At 46.3% G+C, this 25,815-nt stretch overlaps 1 protein-coding gene across 2 annotated transcripts in view; it reads left to right on the top strand.

The window, feature by feature from the left end:
* Positions 1 to 21,874, top strand: part of RXRA (retinoid X receptor alpha) — a 227,266-nt gene extending 205,392 nt beyond the window's left edge. For both annotated transcript variants that reach the window (XM_050926989.1, XM_050926988.1), the window contains 4 exons: positions 4,460 to 4,592; positions 5,679 to 5,770; positions 8,941 to 9,046; positions 14,956 to 21,874. In XM_050926989.1, coding sequence (XP_050782946.1) covers positions 4,460 to 4,592; positions 5,679 to 5,770; positions 8,941 to 9,046; positions 14,956 to 15,103 — 479 coding nt within the window. In that variant the 3' untranslated portion in view covers positions 15,104 to 21,874. The remainder of the gene's footprint in view (positions 1 to 4,459; positions 4,593 to 5,678; positions 5,771 to 8,940; positions 9,047 to 14,955) is intronic.
* The last annotated feature ends 3,941 nt before the right edge of the window (positions 21,875 to 25,815 follow it).

The raw sequence follows: 25,815 nt of genomic DNA, 5'->3' as shown, positions 1-25,815 counted from the left end.
GATCACCTATTCATTCCCTCTGGGGCACCTGGCATTGGCCACTGTTGGAAGACAGGATACTGGGCTAGATGGACCTTTGGTCTGACCCAGTAGGGCTGTTCTTATGTTCTTATGTTCAAACAATTGCATGATTCTGATTTCAGCTGTAGACAGGTGTAAATCTGGAGTGACTCCTTCAAAGTTAACGGCTTGTAAGTGTGATCAGCATCAGGTCCATTTTCTGTGAATGTTCTTACCCTACCACCACATTTTTTTGCTGTCAATCTGTATTGACTTCCCCGGTGCAAACTCTTAATTCTCAAAGGCTGCCTTGTAAAATTTACCAGCTTAGGTGAGTCGAATTTTACAAGGGCTACTCCAACTTTATAGCACCTCAGCAATGTAGGTTCCGTCATTGCTCTGACCTTTAGCTTTGTTTTAATGTCTCCTAACCATGTGCCCAAGAGGCAGATTCTACCGAGGAAGGCAAAGCGCCAGGACCTAGAAAAGCAGTGCCAGGAACAACTCCAACAAAGAATCAAAATCCAAGTGTCTCTATCAAGTGGGGCCTCAGATAACCTCCCTAAAGTCTTTTAACTAGTGGCTTTATCTATTATTGAGTGAAGAGAGCGGCCTGCTGAGAACAGCTGCCTATGAAATATTTAAGTATTAAAATTTAGCTAAGAGCGTCGGTTGGATTCATCCATGCATCCTCTGTGGCAAAATAAATGGAACTCGCATCTTCTGAGGAGCAGGAGCTAGACGGGCCCTCAATCAGCCATGCCATGTAATCTTTAATCATTTAAAATCCCCTCTCTTAGAACTTTCTCAAGGGGAAGAAAAAACCCAAGTTTTTAACTTGCTTTCATGTTGTTGTTTTTTCCTTTCCAAGTCTGAATTATAATTGAGATAATCTGAGGTGGTCCAGCATCTTAGACAGTGGGCTGGCCAAAGATCTAAGACAGATTCTCTGATTGGTATATGGGACATGAGAGTTTTTTAATGGGACCGAGTAGCTTACTGAGACTTTTAGTGGTGCAGGTTGTTAACCCACTGGCCTCTTTGCTGTCAGGTGCCTAGGTTGGTGTTACAAGTGAAACCAGCATGGGCAGACTTGGGTTTACTTACGGTGAGAAAAAAGCTAGTCATAGAATATCAGGGTTGGAAGGGACCTCAGGAGGTCATCTAGTCCAACCCCCTGCTCAAAGCAGGACCAATCCCCAGATTTTTACCCCAGGTCCCCAAATGGCCCCCTCAAGGATTGAGCTCACAACCCTGGGTTTAGTAGGCTAATACTCAAACCACTGAGCTATCCCTCCCACCTAAATAGTCTTGAGGAGAAGGGATGGTCTTGAGATAAAACCACTGGGATCCAGGAGATCTAGGTTCAGATGCGATCCTAGGATGTATCTGGAGAGAGATTTCCAGTAGAGCTAGGGAAGTAGTAATGCCATTGTACAAGGCACTGGTCAGACCTCATCTGGAATATGTTGTAAATTCTGGTCGCCCGTGTTCAAGAAAGTTGAATTCAAACAGGAACAGGTTCAGAGAAGTGCCACTAGCACGATCAGGGGAATGGAGGTCTCATCTCATGAGAGGAGACTAAAAGAGTTTGGCTTGTGTAGCCTAGCAGTAAGCAGGCTGAGACTGGACCTGATTGCTCCCTATAAATACATGGTGGAAGAAGAGCTATGTAACAAACAACAGTGCTGGCACAAGAATAAACGGCGATAAACTAGCCATGAATAAATTTAGGCTGGAAATCAGAAGGTTTCAGACCATCAGAGGAGTGGGATACTAGAGCAGCCTACAAACAAGGATAGGGAGGACAAGACCCCTAACTCACTCAAGTTTGGTAAGTTTATGAACAGGGTTATAACCAGCGAATGCCTGCAACAGTACAGCATTGGACTTGATGACCAAGGACGTCCTTTCCAATCCCATGTTCCTAATTTGCAGCTGTTCCACAGACTTCTTGTCTGATGTTCAGTAAACCACATAATCTGTGTGCCTCAGTTCCCCATCTGCAAAACGGCGATGATATGACTTTATTTTTTCCTCCTTCTTTGTCTTGTCTGTTTAGATTGTAAGCTCTTTGGGGCAGGGATTGTGTCTTAATATGTGTGTGTACAGTAGTCCGCATAAATGGATACCTCATCTGGGTTGGATCCTCTAGGTGCTAAAGACAAATAATTAATGCTGTGCTGATTATCTGAAATATCTCCCTCTTAAAAATAATAATGCAGATGTCGGCTGACCACACAAAACCATCACACACACAAAACCTCTCATGCCTGGTGGGAGCATCCCAGGCTTTGAGAGGCCCGGGACTGGAATAGCCTGGTTGGTGCTAGAAGCTGGCCTGGCAGCACTGCAGAGCTGTAGGGGAAAATGGCAAGGACTGGCAAGGTGCAGTTGGATGGGGCTGAGATGCATTGGCATTGCTGTGTAGGGCCAGCTGAGGACAGGAATAGGGGAAGGGCTGCAAGCCAGCACTGAATTTCACTAATTAAAGCTGTGTGGAAAGTCTGGGTCTGGAATTGCAGAGGATCTGGATGTGACGTGACATAGCTACATGGAGGAAGCTCACACACCTTCCAGCGTGATACCAGCAGAAGTGCACAAGCAGTTGTAAAGCATGGTTAATGCATATTCCCTATTCCAGCCCCCATGTCTTGCCCTTGTTCCCTCTTGTGGTATGCAGCGTTGCAAACTCCTTTGTAGCTGCCATATCCCTCCCTGGAGTTAGTCATAGAATGTTCTCTTAATTGGGGTGGAAACATTCTATGGCCATTTAGAAACAGTGGACTTTATCCCTTCTATGTCATTCTAATGGCATACCTTGTGCATAGCCCGTGATTGCAAAAGTATGTAAATATGACAATCCCTAACCAAGCTACTCACCAGCATACCTGGGCCTAATGCTTATTGCTGATATAAGTATCAGCCACCAGCAGAAGTTGTTTTCTTCATGATGTCTCCCAGAGATGGCTTCTACGGAAGGGGAGTGAGGGAAGGGTTAGTAGAGAAGAATTTCTTCTGTGGCGGTCTTGCTTTTCCAGCTTATTGATATGTTGCTGCAGTTCATCCGGGCGCCAACAGAAGGCAATACACACCTCTCTTTGGAAACAGGCTTGTCTACTGATTAGTGTGTAAATTACAGTGACTGGAGATGGAACTAGAATTTGAGTCTCCAGCTTTCACCAATAGGCGGCTCTGTCAGATGAAGAAATCAGATATTTTGCACTCCTCTAGCTCCTTTCACCTGAGATTCTCAAAGCAATGTACAAACATCAAGTAAGCCTCCCCCTCCTTAGTGAGGTAGGTCGGGGTTGTTAGCCCGGTTTTACGGATGAGGAAACCGAGGCACACAAGATGAAGTGACTTATCCAAGGTCAGACCACAAGTCAATGGCAGAGCCAAGCAATTGCATCATGGAGTCCTAGCTCCCAGTTCTACTAGCAGACCCAACTTTTCCTATCCATCTTGGATGTTTCCAATGCACATGTCAGTAGAGCATGTCAAAAGATTCCGGAATTTTGATATTTTGATGAAAATTTGAATGTGGAAATTTGGGGATTTTTTTTTTAAATCCCCCCTCTACACACACACACACACACACACACACACACACACACACACACACACACACACACACACACACACACACTTTTTAACCAGCTGTAGCTATCCTCTTAGTATCTAAGCACAGAAGGTATAATATATATACCTTCGCAGATGCCTGACTTCCAGTGACAACTTCTAATAAGACAACCACCTACGCTATAAAGAAATAAAACAACATTCAATACATTATTTATTTGTGTTGGAATAATGTCTGGTGGCCGCAGTTATGGACTTGGGCCCCATTGCTCTGTACAAACACAGAGCAAAGAGATGGTACCTGCCCTGAAGAGCTTTGCAGGCTAAGCCGAGGACCAAAACAGACAATATCCCCAACGGTTTTCAGAAGCACACATTTGAATCACAGGCTTTTAGCTCCTTTGCATGCTTATTGCTTGGAAACAACATTAGTAGTAGCTCCTTATTGGACACGTGTCATGGGTATTAGGCCACATTAGGTATGTGTAGTTACACACACATACACAGGTCAATTGCTGTCCGCACAGAGGGACTTGTGGGAGGGGAATGATTTGCTCGAATGCTAGCATTGTGTTTGTAGAGGAGATGGCCTCTATTACCTAACGTTGGCAATAGATTTTTTAAATCTATTTACTGCTTGTTCCCATATTTTCCCCTCCAACAACCAGGAAAGGGATCTTTCTGTAGAATGTTTGGCATCTAACTCAGGAGTCCTGCAAGAGGGGTGGATACCAAAGAAAAGCAGGCAGGGCGGGGCCAAGACCTGTTCCGCAATGATCCCTCCTCAACTCTTGGAGCAGGCTAGTGCCTGGGATTCCTAAAGCCGTAGGGGAGCCATGAGTATTAACCGTCATCCTTTGTTGTCTCTTCTCTCCAGGCTGGAATGAGCTCCTAATCGCCTCCTTCTCCCATCGTTCCATAGCTGTGAAAGATGGGATCCTCCTGGCCACCGGCCTGCATGTGCATCGGAACAGCGCTCACAGCGCAGGAGTCGGCGCCATCTTTGATAGGTGGGGGGCTGACGCCAGATGTTGTGGAAGGGATCTTGGCTGAGGTGTATTGGCAGAGCTGAGGGTGGGAAAGACCGGAATAGCAGTGAGTGCTGCAGGTCAGGGGTAAGGTTTGTTGGTGGAGCTGTGACATGAGGGTTTGGTTTGAGGGGATGGGACTGATGGCCAGGATTGACATGTATTGGCCATGCTATGCATATGGAAACTAGCCATCCATGTCAGTCCAGGCTGCAACCTCAAGTCTCTCCTTTTAAGCACACAGAAATGTCCAGCCCAGAATAATTTGTGAGCTCCTCACCCGAAGCAAATTAATACATCTTTCATAGGGGCCAGCTGGCTCTAATGCCATGAAGAGGATGCTTGTTTATTGTGCTTTTCATCTTTAATTGAACCAAAAGATTTGATTTTCACGCTGAACAACATAAAAGCACCAAAAATACCCAGCTGGCGCCACGCTCCTGGTCTTAGGGTGCATTTAATTCACTGCTTTGGCAAAGTGTTTTAACGTGAGACTTCCCTACTGTCTGACCCAGTTATTACTCAGAACACGACTCACATTGTGACTGCATCATCTGCCCTTGATCATTCTCAGAGATAGCTGGGTTGCGACCAAGGGACGGCTCATTATCTTTGCCTCATTCAGTCCCTTTTCTGAACTGGGTGACAAGATTCATTTCCTGTGAGGTCACAGGAGTGGGATCCCGACTTCACTGCAGGATCTCACAGGAAAAGCTGGGCAAATACATTTGCAACAAGAGAAAAGGGAATAGTAAAAATTGCCAGCAGACGAAATTGCTTTTTGGATACCTGGCTTTTTACTTTTTAGCCTTTCTCCAGTGTTAGAGTCCCTTACTAAACTCGCTCCGAAGCTAGTCTTTATGGTCCTCACTGTGTCTCTCAGGAACCATAGGCACCCAGCTTGGATTATGTTTGTGCAACAGGAGAATGGGGAGGGAGCAGGGGGGAAATCTTCAGCTGGTACATATTGGCACTGTTCATTGGCTTCAACAGACCTACTCCAGATGACATCAGTTGACAGGCTATTTCTTTTCATGCTGATCCCATGGGATTTTTGTCTCCCTGCAGAGTACTGACAGAACTCGTGTCAAAAATGCGAGACATGCAGATGGACAAGACGGAGCTGGGCTGCCTGCGAGCCATTGTCCTCTTCAACCCTGGTACATTCAGCTGCTCTGTCTTAATGTCCTAATTCAGGCTTGGCTGGGGCTCTTGTTCTTTTGGCTCTTTCTTTTATTGACTGTAAAATGCTATTGTAAATAACTCTTGGCACCAGATACAGTGAGAGGCAGGTGAAAGAGAGGAGAAAGAAAATCAAAGGGGAGGTCCAGGGATGGGAGTGTGTGATGCCATAAATATGCCTGTTTACCCTATCAGTGTATTGGGTGCGATTCCTCCTTCCATCTAGGGCTAGTGTGTGTAATGCCTAGAGAAATAGCCATAATCACCTCTTAAATCTCCCCATTCTAAAGTGAACATAATATTTCATTGTCAGACTAAGGGGCATTTCCTCCTGGGGAGAGGGGAACATTACAGATATTAGGGTTCTCTTGTAGGCGCAGGCAAACTAGGAATTGAGCTTAGCACAGCGCAAAAGCCAGCTGATATCACTTCTTCGGAAGATTGCTTGGACCATATGTATTCACAAGGGTTTTCCTAGTTGCGTCCAACAGGCCAGATTCTCAGGTGGTGTTAATGGGCACTGCTGAACTGATCTTCATGGAGTCCTGCACCGTTTTATGCCTGCAGCCCGACAAAGACAAAATTATCGGAGATTTCAGAAGTCAAAGTTGTTCTGTTATCTCCAAACAGGTGCAAAAGTGGATCGAAACTAGAGAACTACTTTTTAGCTGCCTTCTAAAAAAGGATGTCTCCAAGGCAAAACCAAAATGGTGGCCAGTATTAATTACTCTTGATTCCATATAGTGTCCAACACTCTAGCAAACTTAGTAATTGGATCCACGTGAAACGCTCGTTTAGCAGCTGAATAGAGAGTATGATAGAACCCCGCACTAGGCCATAATTGTGGGATTTTGTGAGAACCAGCAACACACACTGCTCATCAGATTAAGATGATTTATCCCTAACAAAACAACTCTGAGGATGGCATTTCTCCATGTAACTAACACTCCACTAGCTGTATGTTCCAGCAAACCTTGCTGATCGTTGTTATTGGTTTCTCATTAATCATCAATAATTTGGGAATGACCACGTCTGGCAAAAGAAGAAAATCTTGGAGAGGTTCTCGTGACACATTTGCTCGAGGAGATCATTGGGTTGATATCCCCTTGGGAGTCCTTTCACCCTTCCAAAAAATGGACACGGGCCCAGATTTGTAAAAGCATTTAGCCATTGCTTCACTCGGCATTGCAACGTGTGACTGAGTTAGGAGCCTCAGTCTCATTGAAAGTCAATAGGATTTAGGCTTCTAAATACCTAAGTTGCATTTGAAAAGGAGATTTAGGCTTCTAAGTCACTTAGGTCTTGCTGTGCAGAAGGCGCGTGGGATTGTCCGAGGGATCAGCTGGGGAATGTAAATACTGACCAAGTCCCATAGAGAGCTGTCCAAAAAAGGGCTTTCTTTTGGTCCTGCTGCCGTGGTTTGCATTTGAGCAAAACTACAAGTCAGTGGCTTGGGGGAGCTTAAAGCTTTTTGATGAGGGTTCGTAATTGCTGGAATGAACCAAAGTGCTGGATTTGGAGTGGGGAGGATTGAATCTTAGTCAGGCAAAGCCAATCCAACAGCTGATTATCTGTCCAGCAGCCATTGTCAGACACACAATCGCTTGAGCTCTCCCTGAACCCACTGAACTGATGCACAAAGTGGCTGGGATTCAGACTGCAGGCTAGGGATGAATTCGGCAGCACAGCATGGTAGATAAATCGAAGGGGATAAACCCAAATCTGAGATTAGTCAGCATAACTGGATTTGTTCGAGTAGGAAATATTTGAGTGTCACTCTGCCATGTTATTTTTTTAAAGCCCTTTCAAGATATTTTAATTTACTTTTGCAATCCAGATTGGTAGCCACTAGAAGTTGCCACCCACTGATGGCTGTTCGGTGGCCTGCATGAAATGAGATCGGTGGTCTCAGACCAGTTCCCTTGTGTCCACATTGCAAAAACCACTAGCACCATAGCTGGTGCTAACTGTCCCCCTTGTCGGCAGCCTCTGCCAGGAGGCCAAGGCTTAAAATGGCCCCGATCCTCTCTTGTCCCCTAACTACAGGGTTAATGTCATGTTAGGGTTGAGGCCTAGGGCTCAGGGGATTGATGGATGAAGCGGAGAATCTGTTGCTTGCTGCTTCCCATCCAGGCCAGCTCTGGAGCAGCTGAACCTTATTGCTGTTTAGTTAGGGCAATCAAAATCCAATTCCTAGTGAGCAAAATCCACCAGCAGTTGTACCACCAGCCTCTTTAATGGCAGTCTCAGCAAAGAGGCCAGGGATTAAATCAACATGGAGACCAAACTCCCCCTCTGGCTGTAGAGAGGTGGCAGTGTTAACACGAGTGCTGTATCTGTCCTGAGGATGTAATGAGCTTGCTAGCTCCAGAGCTGTTCTTTGTAGCTCTTTCTTACAGGGGATTAATTGGGCTGCGATAGAAACAATAGATGGCCTCCTAACTCCCCTCCCCACTCCTCCCTCGCAGCGTAAAAGCAGGCATAGCTGGCTGATGAAGGCCATCAGTTCCTGTGTCCATCCCATATCTAGTTCCCTGGCTCGTTCTCTTCATCCAGCTAGCTGGTTTCCTGTCCCGAAAGGGGACACTGATTTCCCAAACAGGGAGAGACATTCGACAATTGCCTGACTTGAGTTCTGTTGCTTGTGAAAGAAGCTGGGGAATGAAAGCACTATCAAGCCAGGTCCCCATCCCTGTCCCCTGCAGCACACTGCTCCTCTGAGCTGTACCACAGCCATGGCCTGGGAGGAGCGGGGAGAGACTCCATTCTAGGATTGACAGAGCAATTCGGTCTCCATTACCATTCTGCTCTCAGCCTGTGTGCTGAGCCAGCCAAAAACCCAACTGCTGGAACTAAACTGAGATAAACACCTTCCCCCATCAGTCCTGACTCATTTCCCACAGGGCACCAAACAGTCCTCTCCAAGTAGGTGCCCCTAAAGTGCTGTTCAGTCACCACCAGACTAGGCCAGAATCAAACCAGTGACCAGAGACATCCACTCCCCTTAGCTGGCCATTAGGGGATGGCTCTGGATGTACATGGCCCACCAGTTGATACTCCTCACTTGCCTGTTGTCTCCATCCTGGAAATGTCCAACATGCTCCAAAATGTGCCTTAGTCTCGGCTAAGGGTCCTTGTTGTGTTTCAGACTCGAAAGGACTCTCCAACCCCACTGAGGTGGAGGCTTTGCGTGAGAAGGTGTACGCGTCACTAGAGGCATACTGCAAACACAAATACCCCGACCAGCCTGGAAGGTAAGTGTCTGAGCGTGGATGCCTGCCATGGGCAGGGCTGGCACCAAGCTCCTGTTCTTTGCTACTAGACGAGACCTGTCTGCAGTGCCATCCAAAATGCTTCTGGGGAAGGGTTCCAAGAAGTGCCTCCTTCCCATGCCAAGTAATAACAACACTATGCCCTGACTGTAGGCCAGGGTAAACAACCTATGGCACTCATGCTGAAGGCGGCACGTGAGCTAATTTTCAGTGGCACTCACACTGCCCAGGTCCTGGCCACTGGTCTGGGGGGCTCTGCATTTTAATTTTAAATGAAGCCTCTTAAACATTTTAAAAACCTTATTTACTTTACATACCACAATAGTTTGGTTATATATTATAGACTTCTAGAAAGAGACCTTCTAAAAACGTTAAAATGTATGAGTGACTAGTGAAACCTTAGATGAGAGTGACTAAATGAAGACTCGGCACAGCACTTCTGAAAGGTTGCCGACCCCTGCTGCAGGCAATGCTTTTTGTCTGGAGTGCGCAGACCCTTTACAAGCCTTAAGATTTGCAATAATTGTCTAGGTAGGTAATGTTAACCTTCTATAGATGACTAAATGGAGACCGAGAGCTACATTTCTCTGCTGGTTTAGGTGGAGGCAACGCGATTGAAGCAAAACCGTTAATTTTTGCCCTGCCCAATCAGTGGAGCCTCAGAAGCCCCCCCATTATGAAGTGTAGAAGTGTCACCACCCCCATTTTACTAAATGGCCAATGGAGGCAGAGAGAAGTGATCCAACTTGCACAAGGTCACGCAGCAAGTCAGTGCCGGGAATAGAACCGTTGGGTTCCTTCTGGTCCCCTGCTTTAGCTACTAGAAACATATAGCAATGGGATGAGTGCACTCCAGGGGAAACCACCAAGAATAAACCACGGAAAAACAAGACACACACGGAATTAGTTTTCAGTGGCACGGGAGCATCACAGCTGGGAAGCAAAAGCCTCAGTTGAAGCTCCTCCTTTCTCTCTCTCTTCTCCCTCATCTCCACCCCCCTTCAGCTGGGAACAGGAGGAGAAATTCACAGTGCTTTCCTGGATCATTCCAGAATTGAATGGGTGCATTTTCCCAGTCACAGCTTGGAGTTGGCAACTTTCAGCTATGCGACTGTCAGGAACAAAATGAAAGAATGCACTGTGAATTGCCTGTTGGTACAAGTCAGTTAAGGAATGCATATATCCGTAAAAACGGCAAAATAGTTTAGAAATTTGGATTCACATGTCATCTGGCTTTCTGGGCTTCCTTTCTGGACAGTCGAAAAAATGGATCCTCTTACAACAGTGATTGATTCATGCAACAATTGAGAGCCATTGAGCCAACCTAGAATTGCTTTGATGTTGCAGTGTTCTGGACTTCAGTATCAAAAGTCAAAGCCGGCCCTGTGCCAGGGATGCCTCATCGGGATGATGTGGTTTAAGATGCCTCAGTTTCCATAGCCAGTAGTGCGCAAGTGAGCAATGTAGCAAGCATTATGTCTGACCATCTTTGAGTATCCTAACCTTATGGATCACGTACCCATTCTGCAGCTGGGTAAACAGGAGGGACTCTTTCAGGATGAGATCAGGCGAGGCTCAAACCCATGGCTGCTGGGACTATAATCAAACAGTGTTTGTAAGATTGTCAGAATGGGCTTAAAAACAGTGTGAATATTATTGCTGACTTTGTTTGGTTTAGAGGATGGTGGGAGGTGGGTTGGTAACCTTGGAGAACAGGACAAGAAAGGTTGGTTGAAGCCTAGAAAACCACATGCAACTCATCTAAGTTTTGGATCCTCTCACCAGCTCTGAAGCCAATTCAGGTTCATGTAAATTTCACCTTTTAAGCAAACCTGTCCCCAATTTTCACTGAACTTTGTAGTAATTTTCAAAAGAGCTCAGCTCCCATCTGGGTTCAAAATAAGTGGCCAGCCATAATTGCCACAATGGGAGCTGCCTTTGAAAATCAGGCCCTCTTCCTCAGCAATGAACTGACCCAAGCCTCCAGATGCAAACGTCCCTGTCTTTGGAGGGGTGTGTAAAATCCACATTGAACTTTCCAGCCTGTGCTCATCACTACTCCTTTGTTTGCACCTGAGATCTGGGCAGACTTCATGGAAGCGGGGTGGGATCCAGAGTTGCGACTAGCTGAGTTTCTGGATTCACTGGAACCTGAGACTTGGGAGGTGTGAACCTACCTGGATGAAAACCAAAGCAAATGTTCTCAGAAAACCGTTCCAAAACCCATGAAGATCTGAATGGCTTTGACACAGCTCAGCTAAGGTGTGAGGACTCCACTAGAGATCTCTCTACTCTGAGGGCTGCACTAGTGATCACCATGAAATGGAAGAAATATTCAGTGCATCATATGACCGTTACCATAGTCCAGCGGACGGGAGTCTTGAGTTCTATTCCTGGCAACGTCACTGACTTGTGTGACACTGAACCAGTCACCTAACTATTTTGTGCCTCCCATTTTCCATCAGTAATGGGGACAGGGATACCATCCTTCGCAAAGAGCTGTGAAAGCAACAAACGCAGAGCTCTAACTAAGTGTGGGGTATAATTATCATTAAGTTGTGACATGCCTTGCCGCCAAGTGGTATAATTGAAATTAGGGAGCTGAATAGGTTTTCCAAAATGGATTAGACAGTTACAGGAATTAAGACTTCACAGTTATACAAAAGCTAGGTTCAGACATACAAGGGGTCTCCATCTCCACCTTCCATACTTGGAGAATTGGGCTAAAAGAAATCTGATGAGGTTCAACAAGGACAAGTGCAGAGCCCTGCACTTAGGACGGAAGAATCCCATGCACTGCTACAGGCTGAGGACTGACTGGCTAAGCAGCAGTTCTGCAGAAAAGGACCTGGGGATTACAGTGGACGAGAAGCTGGATATGAGTCAACAGTGTGCCATTGTTGCCAAGAAGGCTAACGGCATAATGGGCTGCATTAGTAGAAGTGTTGCCAGCAGATCAAGGGAAGTGATTATTCCCCTCTATTCGGCACTGGTGAGTCTACATCTGGAGTACTGCATCCAGTTTTGGGCCCCCAACCACAGAAAGGATGTGGACAAATTGGAGAGAGTCCAGCAGGGGGCAACGAAAATGATGAGAGGGCTGGGGCACATGACTTACAAGGAGAGGCTATGGGAACGGAGGTTATTTAGTCTGCAGAAGAGAAGAGTGAGAGGGGATTTGATAGCAGCCTTCAACTACAGTACTTAAATGGGGGGTTCCAAAGAGGATGGAGCTCGGCTGTTCTCAGTGGTGGCAGATGACAAAACAAGAAGTAATAGTCTCAAGTTGCAGTGGGGGAGGTTTAGGTTGGATATTGGGAAAACCTTTTTCACTAGGAGGGTGCTGAAGCACTGGAATGGGTTACCTAGGGAGGTGGCGGAATCTTCATCCTTAGAGGCTTTTAAGGCCTGGCTTGACAAAGCCCTGGCTGGGATGATTTAGATGGGTTGGTCCTGCTTTGAGCAGGGGGTTAGACTAGATGACCTCCTGATAAATAAATAAAATGACAGAACATGATCCCCATTTGGGGTCAGGAAGAAATTCCTCCCCTAGTAGAACAATGGACAGTTGAGTTCTCTGTGGGCAATTTACTGGATCATCCCGCAGTAGGCACTGCCAGAGACTAGACGGTCCACTGGTGAGTTTCAGATGCCCTTCCTGCAAGACTATGAATAAATATTGTACTCTAGGAACTTTGCTCACAAGAATAGTGTAAATGCTCATGCACCAAATAAGCTACTCCTGCACAACAGCCAGGCTAAGGAAAACATTCCCAGGCCAAACATAACTGAGTCTCTGCTGCTCTAGCAGGGAGGGCTTGGTGTGTACGTGACATGAAGCAGCCTCATGCGATCAGCTCCCTTCTCTCCTGGCCCAGCCCCAGCTCTGGTGCATTGTGCTGTGGTCTGGTTATCTCACGGTTAAATGTATCCGAAGGCTGCAACCATCATCTGGTTTGGTTTAGAGTGAAACTTCCTGGATGGGATGGCAGGACTGATCTGTTTTTTCTGGCCCTTGTCCCACTGCTCTTTCCAGCTCAGCAAATACACACACACACATATATATATATATAAGAGCACACAATCTCCCCCCCGCCCCCAACGCCCCCACACATACTCCTTTTCGCTGGCCCAGATCCAGCCTAGAAACACAGTTGCTTATTTTGAAGCCACTGCTTGCACTGGGGACACTAAAAATAAATAAATAAAGACGTTCTCTATTATTAATGGGAATTTTTTTTAAAACCTTCATCCAAAGCGCTCCGGTGTGTGGTGGGGTGGTGGGAGGGGGAGCCAAACGAGCTGGCAGAGATCTCATGGAGGTGCTCTGGGGGTGAAGGTGGGGAAGGGTCTCTGGAGAGACAGTTCTGCATCTGAGTCCTATGCAATTCCTAACTCATTTGGTCTGAGCCCTTTATCCCAAACGAACAGGAATTGCAAGTACGTCGCATAGTTTGCCCTGAGGTCCAAATCCACATTGTATTGAGGAGCCACATCACAGCTACCCCAGCTTAAGGGCCTCCTCTCTTCACTGGTGCCTGGAATGAATTCCCCACCAGCTGGCCACTCTCCACTGGACTTAGATTCGGGGCAGGCAGAGCATAGCCTTCCCCAGAGCTGCTGGCCAGCCTTGTGGGGTCTCTCACATCCAGGGTTTTGCTGAAAATCACCAGGGCCTGTCTGTCTCCCACTGCTGGGGAGCTGTTGAGGCCACAGAGCCAGCTCCTTAAACCCATGATGCTACTCCGGCTTTGCGTGTCCCTCAGTGCCAAATGCTGTTTCTCCCGTGTTTTGAAAGACTTTCCCATGAAGCATCAAAGCCCTTGTATGTGAATGCAGCACTTGTTGTTTGTCAGCAAGTTTTTTAAAGCATTGTGGCTGCAACAGGAAAAGCACCTCTGCTGGGCTGAGCGGAGAGAGAGAGCTCCTTTTACCCGGTGGATAAAGTAGATGAGCAGCTCCCAAAACCCCAGCCAAAGAGAAGTGGGAGCTGCTCACTCAGCCCAGCGAGAGGAGGAGGGGCTGTGTTTTGACACCTGCCCTGGCACATACAGTGGAGTCTTTGCCTGATCTCCAACTTCAACCCCCTGCTTGAGAAGATACTGCCATTTTCCATTTGACTCACCCCGGGTATAGTGCCCCTCAAGCCACATTTCTGTTTTCCAGCGGGTCCCAAAGGCTTAGAGCAGCGGAAGCAGAGTACCTGCCTGGGGATATCTGTGAAGAGTGACGTGTGGCTCTGCTGTCTGTTGTCAGTTACTGTGTTACTTTAGTAAAGGGATGCAGTCAGGCTGCCGTCTAGTCAGTTTCATGAAATGAGTTAAAAGTCACTCCAGCCCCCCTGGCTGGTTTTTGTGGTTTTACAGTCACGTTTTCCTGTTTCCAAAGGGGAAAAAAAGGGGAGGACCAGATGCTGAGGTGTTGTCTTCACTGAACTGGTGCCCTGGCCCAATATGTTTCTTCTCTCCTGTGCTATTGTGTAAGACTCACACAACCAATACAGGAAAATGACTTCAATGGCTTTACACAAAGTGCTGCCAAATGCAAACCCAACAACCTAGAGGGCGAGATTCCCTCTACCCTCTTTCACTTGTGGTAAACCGCAGACTATTGTCATTGTTTACCTTGATTGCATGTCCCACAGGAGAGAGCCAGTTGGTAACTTCTCAGTGTAATGCATGTAGGGGGGATTTAGCGACGTGATTTTCAGTAACTAGAGAGAAGTCCAGCCCAAAGGGTGAGCTGTGCTCAGACTAGACCCATCTCTACCAGGAACGTTCACAGGAGCCATGCGAGCTCTCCCTTCCTTGCTGCACCGCACCTCTGAATCCGATAGACAATGCCAGCTGAGTGTGAGGTGTCTAACCATGTTCTCTTCTTCACTCTTGCAGGTTTGCAAAACTCTTGCTTCGCCTCCCCGCCCTCCGATCCATTGGCCTGAAATGCCTGGAGCACCTGTTCTTCTTCAAGCTAATAGGAGACACGCCCATCGACACCTTCTTGATGGAGATGCTGGAAGCACCCCACCAAATGACTTAGAGAATCTTGGCTGGGTCAGTTCCTTCACCCAGTGAGGGCCTCAGCAGCCTCCTCACACCTCCACTTTTCCTCTTCCTCCTCCCTCTCCCTGGTGCCGGAGACCCCATCCGATCTTCTCCGTCTGACCCAGGGTGACACCCCGCCACCCCTTGCCTCCTCGTCACGCTGACCTCTGCTCATTTTTTCACCGCTGCATCGAAGGAGCTGACGATTGTTTTACTGTTTTAGATGTAGAGAAGTGGGACGTAGCGTTTCAAAAGCAAACAACCCCCCTGCTCCGCCTCCTGGCATACCTGAGTTTGAAACCCAACTGAAGCTCAGGCTTCTCGGCTCCCTGCCTGCCCCTGCCGTAGTTGGGTTTGGATTTCTGCATGCGGCTGAGATGGCTGGTTGGAAGCACGCGGCAGGGTTGATCCCACCCATAGGAACCCTGGCGGCTGGAGTTTGGATGGGCTGGGGGAGTGGTTTAATCCTGCTTACCCACAGCTGGATATTTTCAGAGGATGGAGTTTCTGAAAGAGGAAAGAATCTATATTTTTGGTTTCTAACAATTAGTATTTACTTCTCTCAAGGAAAGCCGCTCTGGAATGGCCCCTGCCATGTCGCGAATGAAGATCTTTTGCAGAGCTTTCCCTTTTGAATGAAAAGCAGAGGATTGTGGGATTGATCGCTAATCCCCTTCCCCCTCCTCAAACTAATGACCTGAACGGAGAAATGACCGGTCACACCGAGAGACTGAGCCCCCCTCTGTGTGTGGAGGGCAGTGTGGACGGCGGTGACTTCAGTGCCCTGCTTTCCTTCTGGAAAAGCAACAGCGTGTCTTGATTTTTCCAAAGATGACTGTTCTTTCAGTTGTGGAGCTAGCCAATCAAAACATGAACCATCTGGATTGCACAAGTCTTTAGCAGTTGTTTTAAGGCTGCAGTGATTCCAATTCCCACTCCCCTCATAAGAGTCTTACTGGAATCCCTACCTCTCCCTTAACACACAGGCATAACACACAGGCATTCGTCATGACCCATAACACTATGTGCATTTCACATTATGGTGTCCACGCACACTTGCTCAAGCAGGCCAAGCAAACTAGTTGATGTTAGTCAGCTTGCCAGGGGTTATAGGAGAGCCAGTTTGCCTGGCAGTAGGACTGATGGCTACTAGGAGCTGGTAATGGGCAGAGTGGTGCGAATAACCAATTTTTCAGCTCATGGTCACGTTGATAGGGCCCAGTTCGTCACTGTTTTACAGAATCATTGACCTCAGTGCAAAATGTTACCACCCTCATTTGACGATTTGGCAGCACGTGTGTAAATGACTGCACAGGGTGCCAGGCAATGAGAAATTGGGCCCTAGGGGAGCACTTAATTGATGAGATTGATTGGTGAAGTGAAGGCTGTGCCTTCCCCAAAACTCTTCCCCGTCTGCTGTAGGTATTGATTTTTGTGAGTGAGTTGGTGCTCCCCACAGGGATCAGAAAATGGGGGTGCAGCCTCTGTCCTAGTGGCCAAAAAGGTGATTTTCCATTTGCTGGTTAAATATTAAATTTACCATCTCAGAATAGAGATTTCAAAGCAATCCCACATTCCTCCCCCCAGAAATCCCCTTTGCTTTCTCCATTGGACTCTCACATCATTTTCTTAGAGCAACATGTGATGAGCATTCAGGGACACCTCCATTTTGGAAGGACCTGGGCGGGAAATCTTTGCCACACCTGAGGAGATATCAGAGAACAGCAGGAAGCACTGAAGGGACCACTTCCCTTTGCAGTACCTTTGGCTGATAGTCCATGTTTCTGTGGTAATTCTGAGGGAAGCTATGTTATAAAAATTCGGCTTTAGGCAGGAAACAAAAATGCAGTAATTTGAGCTTGCCAATTCAAAAATCTCTGTTTTCTTGGACAGCAAGGTGGCTGGTGGGTTTTTAGATACTTCCCTAAATGCTTCGATCCTAGAAGCACCACCACTGAAGAGCAATTACTTGCTGATCAGAGATACTAATAGGATCTTATCCATTAGAAAGCAGGATTGTTCCATACAGCCTGTTCCCCAGAATTCTGTCCAGTCCAGTTTGAAATGACCTGGGAACCCAGGACTCCACCACTTCCCTTAGAAGGGAGGTTATTTCACAGTCTGCTGGATCTCACTTTTACAAAGTTTTTTCCAGCTCTTCAGCCTGTTGGCTGCTTGTCCCAGGCAGCAGGAGCCGCTTTAAAACATGTGTGGGGAGAGGCTCCATTTTTTTGCTTTTACAGACTGCTGGCTTCTCACTTAATCCCTGTGCATTTGCCAAATCGCAGCACTTCACAAACTCCAGGGAACGTCTTCAGGTTTCTTAGGGGGCAGCGAATCAGCCAGGGAGCAGGTGTCGCCTGAGGCCAACCTAGAAAACAAATGAAAAGGAAAAGCAGAAGAAACAATGAAGTATCTTGCTGATTTTTTCAGAGGGAAGTAGCTGTTCTTAACACATGAAAGGAGCATTTGGGCCAAGACAAGAACGAGATGCCTGTGGTTGGCTCCCTACCAGCAACTTCTCATCTACTTTTATTTGGTTTGTGTTTTAAAATGACAAATTATTAGAGTCCAAAACTATTTCTTCCCCTCTCCTCCTCCCCTGCCGCCCCATTGGTTGCAACTGGCTCTTTAAATAGCTGCTTTGTGTCTCAGTCAAGTGTGATCAAGCAAATTCAACCCTCGGCTGTTACCTATGTTCATTCAGAGGCACGGTTGATATTCAGTCTTACAGCTGCTGCCCCCTTTCCAAGCACGCTGGCAGTTCAATTTCTGTCAGTGAATAAGGCCATCTTGTAGCTCAACAAGGATTTCAGGTCAAAACTGCCCCCCAGTCCAGTCTCAAGTGTCAAATCCACAGAGGCAGGGAACATGTTTTGGCTGCGTCTCTTTGGCAGCCTGGGCGCTGCTAAAAATATTATTAAACAGCTTCACTCTGGAAGAATTTGCCAAGAAAACAAGGCAAGAGAACGTAGTCATCTAGAGGATGCCAACGTGGACCATCATGGTCTATGCATTTCCATCCGAAGAGTGAGAGAGTGGTCAGCAGGAGCTTGTGGGTACCTGTAAACTTCTCACCAGGCTGGCACCTGGGATCTGAGCCCAAGAGCGCCATGGTTATTTTTTAACCTGCATTTTGGATCCCAATCCCTGTCCGTGCTACTGAATCTCAGGTGTTTAAACATTTTAGAAGGCGTCTCAGAAGCCTGGATTGTGTGTTTTGTCTGCCTGGAGCCTGCTTGCCAGAGAATATCAGGATGCTTTATTAAAGAGTCCATTGAACATAACACTGTAATAAACATTTAGTCTTGTTTATCTCCATTGGGCAGACCCCCTTTTTTTTCTTAATTGGATGCTTGAAAGGAGCTGTGTTATGGGCTGGAAGTCCGAGTTGCTGCTTGTTTTTCTAGGCTGCAAATGTGAGCTCTTAGCCAGCTCGTCATCAGCCATCAGAAGAAGCTAGGGAACGGGCTGGTTTAGGCCAAAGACGGACTTGTATGTGTGTAGAGGGGATTCTGAGCCCCCTGGGGAAAAGTGGGAAGAGCTCCGATCTAATGAGCATCCAGCACATTTCGCCCACATTAATGTAGAACCACGTCTGAGTCTAAATGGCTTCCCTGGCTCTTCAATAAATAAATAGTTCAGTATCCCAGAGCAGTGGTTCTCAAACTAGGGCCACTGCTTGTTCAGGGAAAACCCCTGTCGGGCTGGGCTGGTTTGTTTACCTGCCACGTACACAGGTTCGGCTGCTCGCAGCTCCCACTGGCCGCAGTTCGCTGCTCCAGGCCAATGGGGGCTGCGGGAAGGGCGTCCAGCACATCACTGGGCCCGCACTGCTTCGCGCAGCCCCCATTGGCCTGGAGAGGCAACCGTGGCCAGTGGGCGCTGCCATCAGCTGAACCTGCGGACACGGCAGGTAGACAAATTGGCCTGGTCTGCCAGGGGCTTTCCCTGAATAAGCAGTGGCTCTAGTTTGAGAACCACTGTCCTAGAGCAATACTGTCAAACACTGCAGTACCAGTAGTAGAAACTTGAGCATCGCTGCAGAATCCTGTAGGTTAAAGATGAAGTATCATCCAGCAGTTACATCAGGCAGTCTAGCAGTCAGGACTCCTGCCAGAGACTTGCTGTGTAACCCTGGGCATGTTTCTGTGCCTTGATTTCCCTTTCTTTAAAATGGGAATAATAATAATGCCTCCCAAGCATGGAGCATGAGGCTCGAGTAATGTTTCAAAGCATCCCATTGCAGGTGGTTCTGTTGGAATGCACAGTGCTTTTTAATTTCTAGTGGTATTTCCACAAAGGTAGAGACAGATCTTCAACTGGTGCAGATCGGCAGAGCTGCATTGACGTCAGTGGAGGCTATGGTGATTTCTGCCAGCTGAAGATCTGGCCTTCAGGGAGTCGAGGCAGCATTTGTAGGAGCGTATTTGACCCTGAACAAACATGAACAGCCCAGGACCTACAAGTGACAGTTACCAAAATCATATCCCAACCCAAATGTTCTTGGCCTTGCTTGTTCCCCAGCTGGAGTGACGTGGAAACCCACGTGGGCTCTGTGACTTTTGCAGCAGCAGCAGCCTTAAAGTGACCTGCTTTTACATGAATTTAATTGACTCCTTCATTTGTATCTTCCTTCACATCGGGTTTTTTCCCCCTCCTCATCATTATAATTATTATAACTATAATACATGCTTGTTTGAAGAGGTGATACATGGGTAAAAAAGAAAAGGCACATTCACTAGAGAGCTAGGACTTCTACTTAACCAGACATTAATATTCTCGCAAAATCTGGTTCGATTAAGGTGATTTATTTTTTAATTCTTGGTTGGTTTTTATTATTATCATTATTATTATTTTTTTGGTGGGACAATCTTTAATTTTCTAAAGATAGCACAAACATCAGCTCTTCAGCCACCACCTGCCACACTGGATGTTCCTCGCTGCCTTGTGTGTGTTTCCACTGGATCCTGGAACAAACGGAGTTTCAATCAATGTGCATTTTAGGATGTTTCCTCATGAAGCCTTTGCACCTTCCCCCCACTCCCGTCTCCCCCAACCCCTAACTCCCAAACACCCAAACATTCGCCGTGGAGCTATTTGAGTGAAAGGCCTTGAAAACGTACAAGTACTGTATACTTAGGCAACGTACAATGTAACTGGCCTCATGGTTCCTGGCAGCCTAGCTAATCTCTGCACTTTCAACCTTTAGACAGCAGTTTCAACTCAAATCTGCGTCACATCCATTGGAGAGGAATGTTCCAGCCTAAACCCAGAGAAGTCTGCAGCGGGGGAAAAGTGATACATCCGATTGGTTTTGTCTCAAAGGTCCAGGACTGGAAAAGCAAATTGGCTCCACCCCCAGTCCCTGGAGTTCTCCAGTGAACTGTAAGATCCGGTCTCTCTGAGTCGTATATTTCTTTGGAACAGACTGCAGCCCACTTGCGTAACTGAAGAATATATTCAGCCACCCATCCTTTGACTCTTTGCCTGCTCATCCCTTCCCTCGCTGCCACGACCCATCAGCCCGTTGAAACCAGTCGGGGTGTAAGTGGCGCACATCCAGCGGCCAAGCTGACGCAACCTTCTACCTGGACTGTTCAGCAGCTCTGAAGCGATTTGCTCTTTTCCAAAGGGCAAGAGGAACTTCAATTTTTGTGATCAGCAAATGAACAAAGGCTGGTTCTTTATCATCAGAGCAGGACACCAAAGGAGCCACACCTGACCACCGATCTCCCAATCAACATTTTGCCACTCTTTGAGGACAATCCTAAATGGTGGTGGTCGAAGTGAGATCAAGGATGGAGACACATGACCTTGTAGCCGGCCCCTGTTACCAGCAGTGGCTAAATAGCTGATGATGTCCCCATCAGTGACCAGAGTGCATGATTTATTTTAAGTTGATACATATGTGCGTGTGTATACATGTATGTACTGTAGATATATACACTGTATAAATATCCTCACTCACATATACATATATTATAACCGTAGCAATTACAGACTTTTGTGTTTTTGTTTTCTTTAAGTTGATTCTTTTATTTTGCTCGTACATTTTTGCTTCATGTAAGCGAATACATTGTATCAGAACCCTTTCTGGATTGGCTTGCACCAAGTCCAGATCTTTATAACTCAAGACAAAGGAAATGCATCTATTTTAAGATGCCTTTTTTTTTATTAGAAGCAGGTGATTTGACTAAAATAGCTTTAGCAATTCCCAACACTTAGCGACAGATGCCTTAGCTATGGGGTGCATAGCTAAAATAAAATACAATTTAGAAAGAATTACAAAAATAAAAAACAAATAAAAAAGATAAGGAAAAAATATCTAAAGCATCAATAAAGTTTAAAAAATCTATTTTTGTACAAATGTAATTTTATCCCTTACATATTCTTTGATTGTTTTATTTCTGCTTCTATAGAGATTGTTGTAAACTCTTTCTCTCTATATAGATGTTCCACCACAGGGACGGAAACCTGAATGAGAGGGAGAAAAAAATGACAGTGTTTTAAAGGCTTTCTATGAAATCTCTTTGGAAATATTTTTTTTAATGAACTTTTTATTCTTTCTTCCCCACTTCTGAAAAAAAAAATTTTTGGTCTCTTGTCATGTTTATCCGGCATTCCTGCAGGTCTGTTTTACTGTGAAATCACTACCGTGTATTATTGTTCACACACACACAAAATGCTGCTGGAAACACCAGTATTTTGATGAACAATTGTATTAGAATTGTAAAAAAAAAAAGAGGAAAAAAAGAAAATATATGAGCGTTTTAAAATATAATCCAGTTCAAGCCCTCTTTTGTTCTTAATGGGTGTTCTTTGATTTACTCTTTAAAGACCTGATCCCAACCCCATTGAAGTCAATGCAAATACTCTCTCATTGACTTCCCTGGGCTTTGGATTGCATCCTACACCAGTACTTCAATGGAATCATTGGCAAACTTCTCGTTTTCTCACTTGTACCTGTAATGAACCAGTGTGCACAGCTCCATCCTGTGGCCACCTTTAGTCCTGTTTAAATTTCTACTTGGCTTTTTCTTTTCCCTACCTGAACAACTAGGCAACCTGAGCTGCTTGATGTCAGGAGAAAAGAGGCTGAGATTTCATGGCCCTCTAAGGTTATTGTTGCAATTTGGTTTACACATGATCTGTCTACAGCTGGTCAGAGGACAGAAATTCTGGCCAATAGCCAGCCACTGTTACGCGAGAGCTGTATTCTCGTTAGAGAACCACAGGCCCGTCCACTCCTGTGTCAAACACAAGCTGTTCCTCGCCTCCCAGGCCACACGCTCCAGAATACACAGCCCTTATTGGGTTACACTGGGCAATGCATGATCACAAGTGGCCTGAAACCTTTCAATTGGGTTGGGTGGGTGGAGGAAAACAGACATTTTCCTTCCCCCATTGCCTGCTGCTCCTTTGAATTTGCTGAAACATCTGAAGGACCAGAGAATGCCCTTGATACAGTTCAGAACTCCAGGTGCTCCCAGAGGTGAACTGGATATTAGCTGTTGTGAGGACAAAGCATTCCCTCTACCGTAGGCAAATCACCCTTAACACCTTTCAGATTTTGCCTTAGAGATAACTTAATAGAAATACAGTCCTGGCACAATTCTCTCTGCTTAGCATAGGGGATACCTGGGGAATGCTGCGGATACTCAGGTATTGTTGTTCCAGGCCACTGGAAAGCTGTTAAGGCTGATCACTGGAGATTGAGGTGAACAGGTCATGGGGATAGTGGCTAGTGTAAAACCCCCATGCTGATGGGGAGAGCTGTGGGTGCGCAATGGAAGAGGCAAGTACCTGATCCAAAGCCAATGTCAATTCAGTTTTGTACCTTGTGGGCCATAGACTTAAGGGTGTAAAGTCCTGTGCACATGGAGTCTTTTGTTATCAAGAGGCTTTGGATCAGGGCCTGCGTGGACAATTGATATCAGTGGGGGGCGGGGGGGAATGAGTCTGGGAATGGAGGTCAGCCCTTGGTTTTTCTTTTGCTGAGGGGGTGGTCTTGTGCAGCTCCCAGCATGCTCTGGTGCTTGTGATCAGCCAGTACAGAGGAGCAAGGCTGTAAAACATCGATACCTTAAACTAATATAGCAGGACAGCGACTGCACAAGGGAGAAGTTAATACGCCCTCTTTTGGAATGCGCTACGTGTTCGGCCCAGCATGGAGAGTAGGCACACGGGGTCACGGTGCTTTTGTGACACTTACCGCTTGCACGGTGACAACATTATATTGACACTCTGTCCCCTGGGCGCTGGCATTAAGATACCAGGAGATTGTATTATTTTAAACCCACCTTCCCTGCTGAGTTTGTGTGTGACAGAAGCTGCTAGCAGTGGTCTGGGCTCTAACCTGAACTTGGTGCTACAAACAACACTGAATTTGCACTTGGGTTTACAGTGGAGGTAAGTGTTCTCCAATTGCTACAGAATAGATAAAATAGGGAGGGGGCAGAGGGGCTTAAATTGAGTTAGTGCTGATCTGTGTTGTTATAACATTTATAATGTTTCGAATTTAAGAAAAGCACTTGCATTTTGTTTGAAAAGGGAAGTGGGGGCAGTTTTTACCTTAAACTCACCATATTCGGCAAGATTGCTGCATTTTGTGCTCACTACTGCAAGCCTTTAGGAAAATATACGGCTGTGATAATCCCTAATGCTACAGCGTAGTGTTACTGCAGAGTCTGAGGCTGTTACTGCACAGTACCGTAGTAATACTGCAACAGGGTGAAATGACAGAAGATTGGCCCCAAGGAGCTATGGACCTGACTGAGCTAATGCTGGTGCAACTCCATTGACTTCAGTGGAATCTTTCCTGATTCACGCCCATGTAACACAGATCAGGATCAGGCCTGGTGTTTGGATCTAGATTAGGGTTTGAAGCTCTGAGGGCTGGGGATTGGGTTTGGTTCAGGTTTGACAGCTGCAAAAATAGTGTGAGCTGTTCTTGTGAAATGTTGTCTTGTGGGATTCTGGGAAGATCAGTTGATTTGGGCCATTTTGAATGGAGGACTCCTAGAAAGAGCCTCTGGCTGTATGAGAGGTTAGCCATCGTATGCGGTTCCCCTAGAGATACTGGCTGCATCCAGTCTGAAAACAGATCCCATTCACTGCTGGATCCACGCCAAATCCATCGCTTTTGTGGGGGAATATTTGGAATTGAGCTTCCAGTTCTGCCCCATTTGTAAGGACAATTTAAAGAAAACTGGAGAGAAGGTTTTACAACTAGGTTAGATTTTGCACCGTCATGGGGAAAAGGACACCGTCGGGTGCTGCCGAGTGAAGAAAGACCTGGCCTTTTCACTGCTGAAATCCCACATACGCTCTTAAATACACAGGGCCCACTCCAGGACTCTGCATAGGCCTGAAATTCACCTCTCAGCCCCAAGGCAGTGTCTCCGGTGAAGGGAGGGGCAGATGGCACACACAGACTGTTGAGTTGACAAATTTCATTGCTCCTGTCTCAGAGGCAGGCTATTTGTCTTGTTAATCTGCTGGCAGCAGTTTGTGTTTGGAGAATAAATATTTACCTCCCTTTCCTGTGTTTTTTGGTTCTCCCAGGGTGGATCTAGGTGGCTAGTACCCGGGAGGATGTTTAATCTGATCTGCTTTCTCTTTAACTGAGGACTCAGATCCACTGTAGTGATTGATTAGCAGTCTGATTTAAAAGCTGCTTACTAGTTTAAAAATACATTTATTTTGATATATTTTAAAAAGAAAGTAAACATGAAACTTTTCTTTCTTTCTTTCTTTCTTTCTCACTCCTCACAGCTTCCTGGTGATGGACACTGTGTTTGTGGCAATCTCACTTGTGAAGTCTCTCTATTCTTCTGTCCGCTCTCCTTTCTTTTCCTCTCCTCCCAGGGGGAGGGTTCATGATCAATTTGCTGCTTTCTCATGGCCTTAGCACATGAAGAGAGTAAGAGGTGCAGAGCTAGGAAAATTCCTTGGGATTTCTCTGGCTTATGCAGAGATCAAAGCGCCTGTTTTGAACTTCCCTTGATTTGTTGGTATCAGATGATTATTGTTTAATGTAATAAAATCTGTTACATACAATCAATGCGTGGGGGCTTTTCTTCTGTCTGAGTTTGGGGCCCCAGAAATTAGGGCCTTGAGTGTACAAAACTCATCTATATTTTTAAAGATCTCTTTAGCCTGTGGAGGAGAAACTGGACGCTGGTGTATGCCTGGCTGGTCCAGAGCTCTGAGTAGCTATATCCACTCAGAGTGTTGCCAACTATCGTGATTTTATTGTGAGTCTTGTGACAGTTGGTGTTTTTTCTTAAATCCCCAGCTCCTGGAGGCATGTGATAAAGGGCAAATCTCAGTTTTCATTTTTAAAAAAATCATGATTTTTAAGCTGGTTTCATGATATTTTGGGTCCTGACTCCTGATGTTTGAATGCTTGGGGCTTGCAATACTGCAAGCATCCAGAAGTTTGATGCTGATCCAGAATCTGGTGAGAACAGGCCAGCAATACTGCAGGAACAGGTGTCATCGATGTATTTTCGCACTTGCAACACTGAAAAGCAGGAGCCCGGGAGGGGAATCAATCATTTGGGATCTGTCTGAACCCCAGCCAGAGTCAGGAGCTGTCGGAGAGGAGAGCTGCAGGGTGAGGGGTACAGGACTCCTGTGTTCCAGCACTGGCTCCCATGAGTTCTTCATCTGTGGTGATGGGCAAGTCTCCTGAATTCATCT

The sequence above is a fragment of the Gopherus flavomarginatus genome, chromosome 17 (genome assembly GCF_025201925.1).
Source record: "Gopherus flavomarginatus isolate rGopFla2 chromosome 17, rGopFla2.mat.asm, whole genome shotgun sequence".
NCBI classification, from domain to species: Eukaryota; Metazoa; Chordata; order Testudines; family Testudinidae; genus Gopherus; species Gopherus flavomarginatus.
The sequence above is the reverse complement of the archived record's forward strand: the minus strand, read 5'-3'. Positions and strand labels throughout refer to the sequence as shown.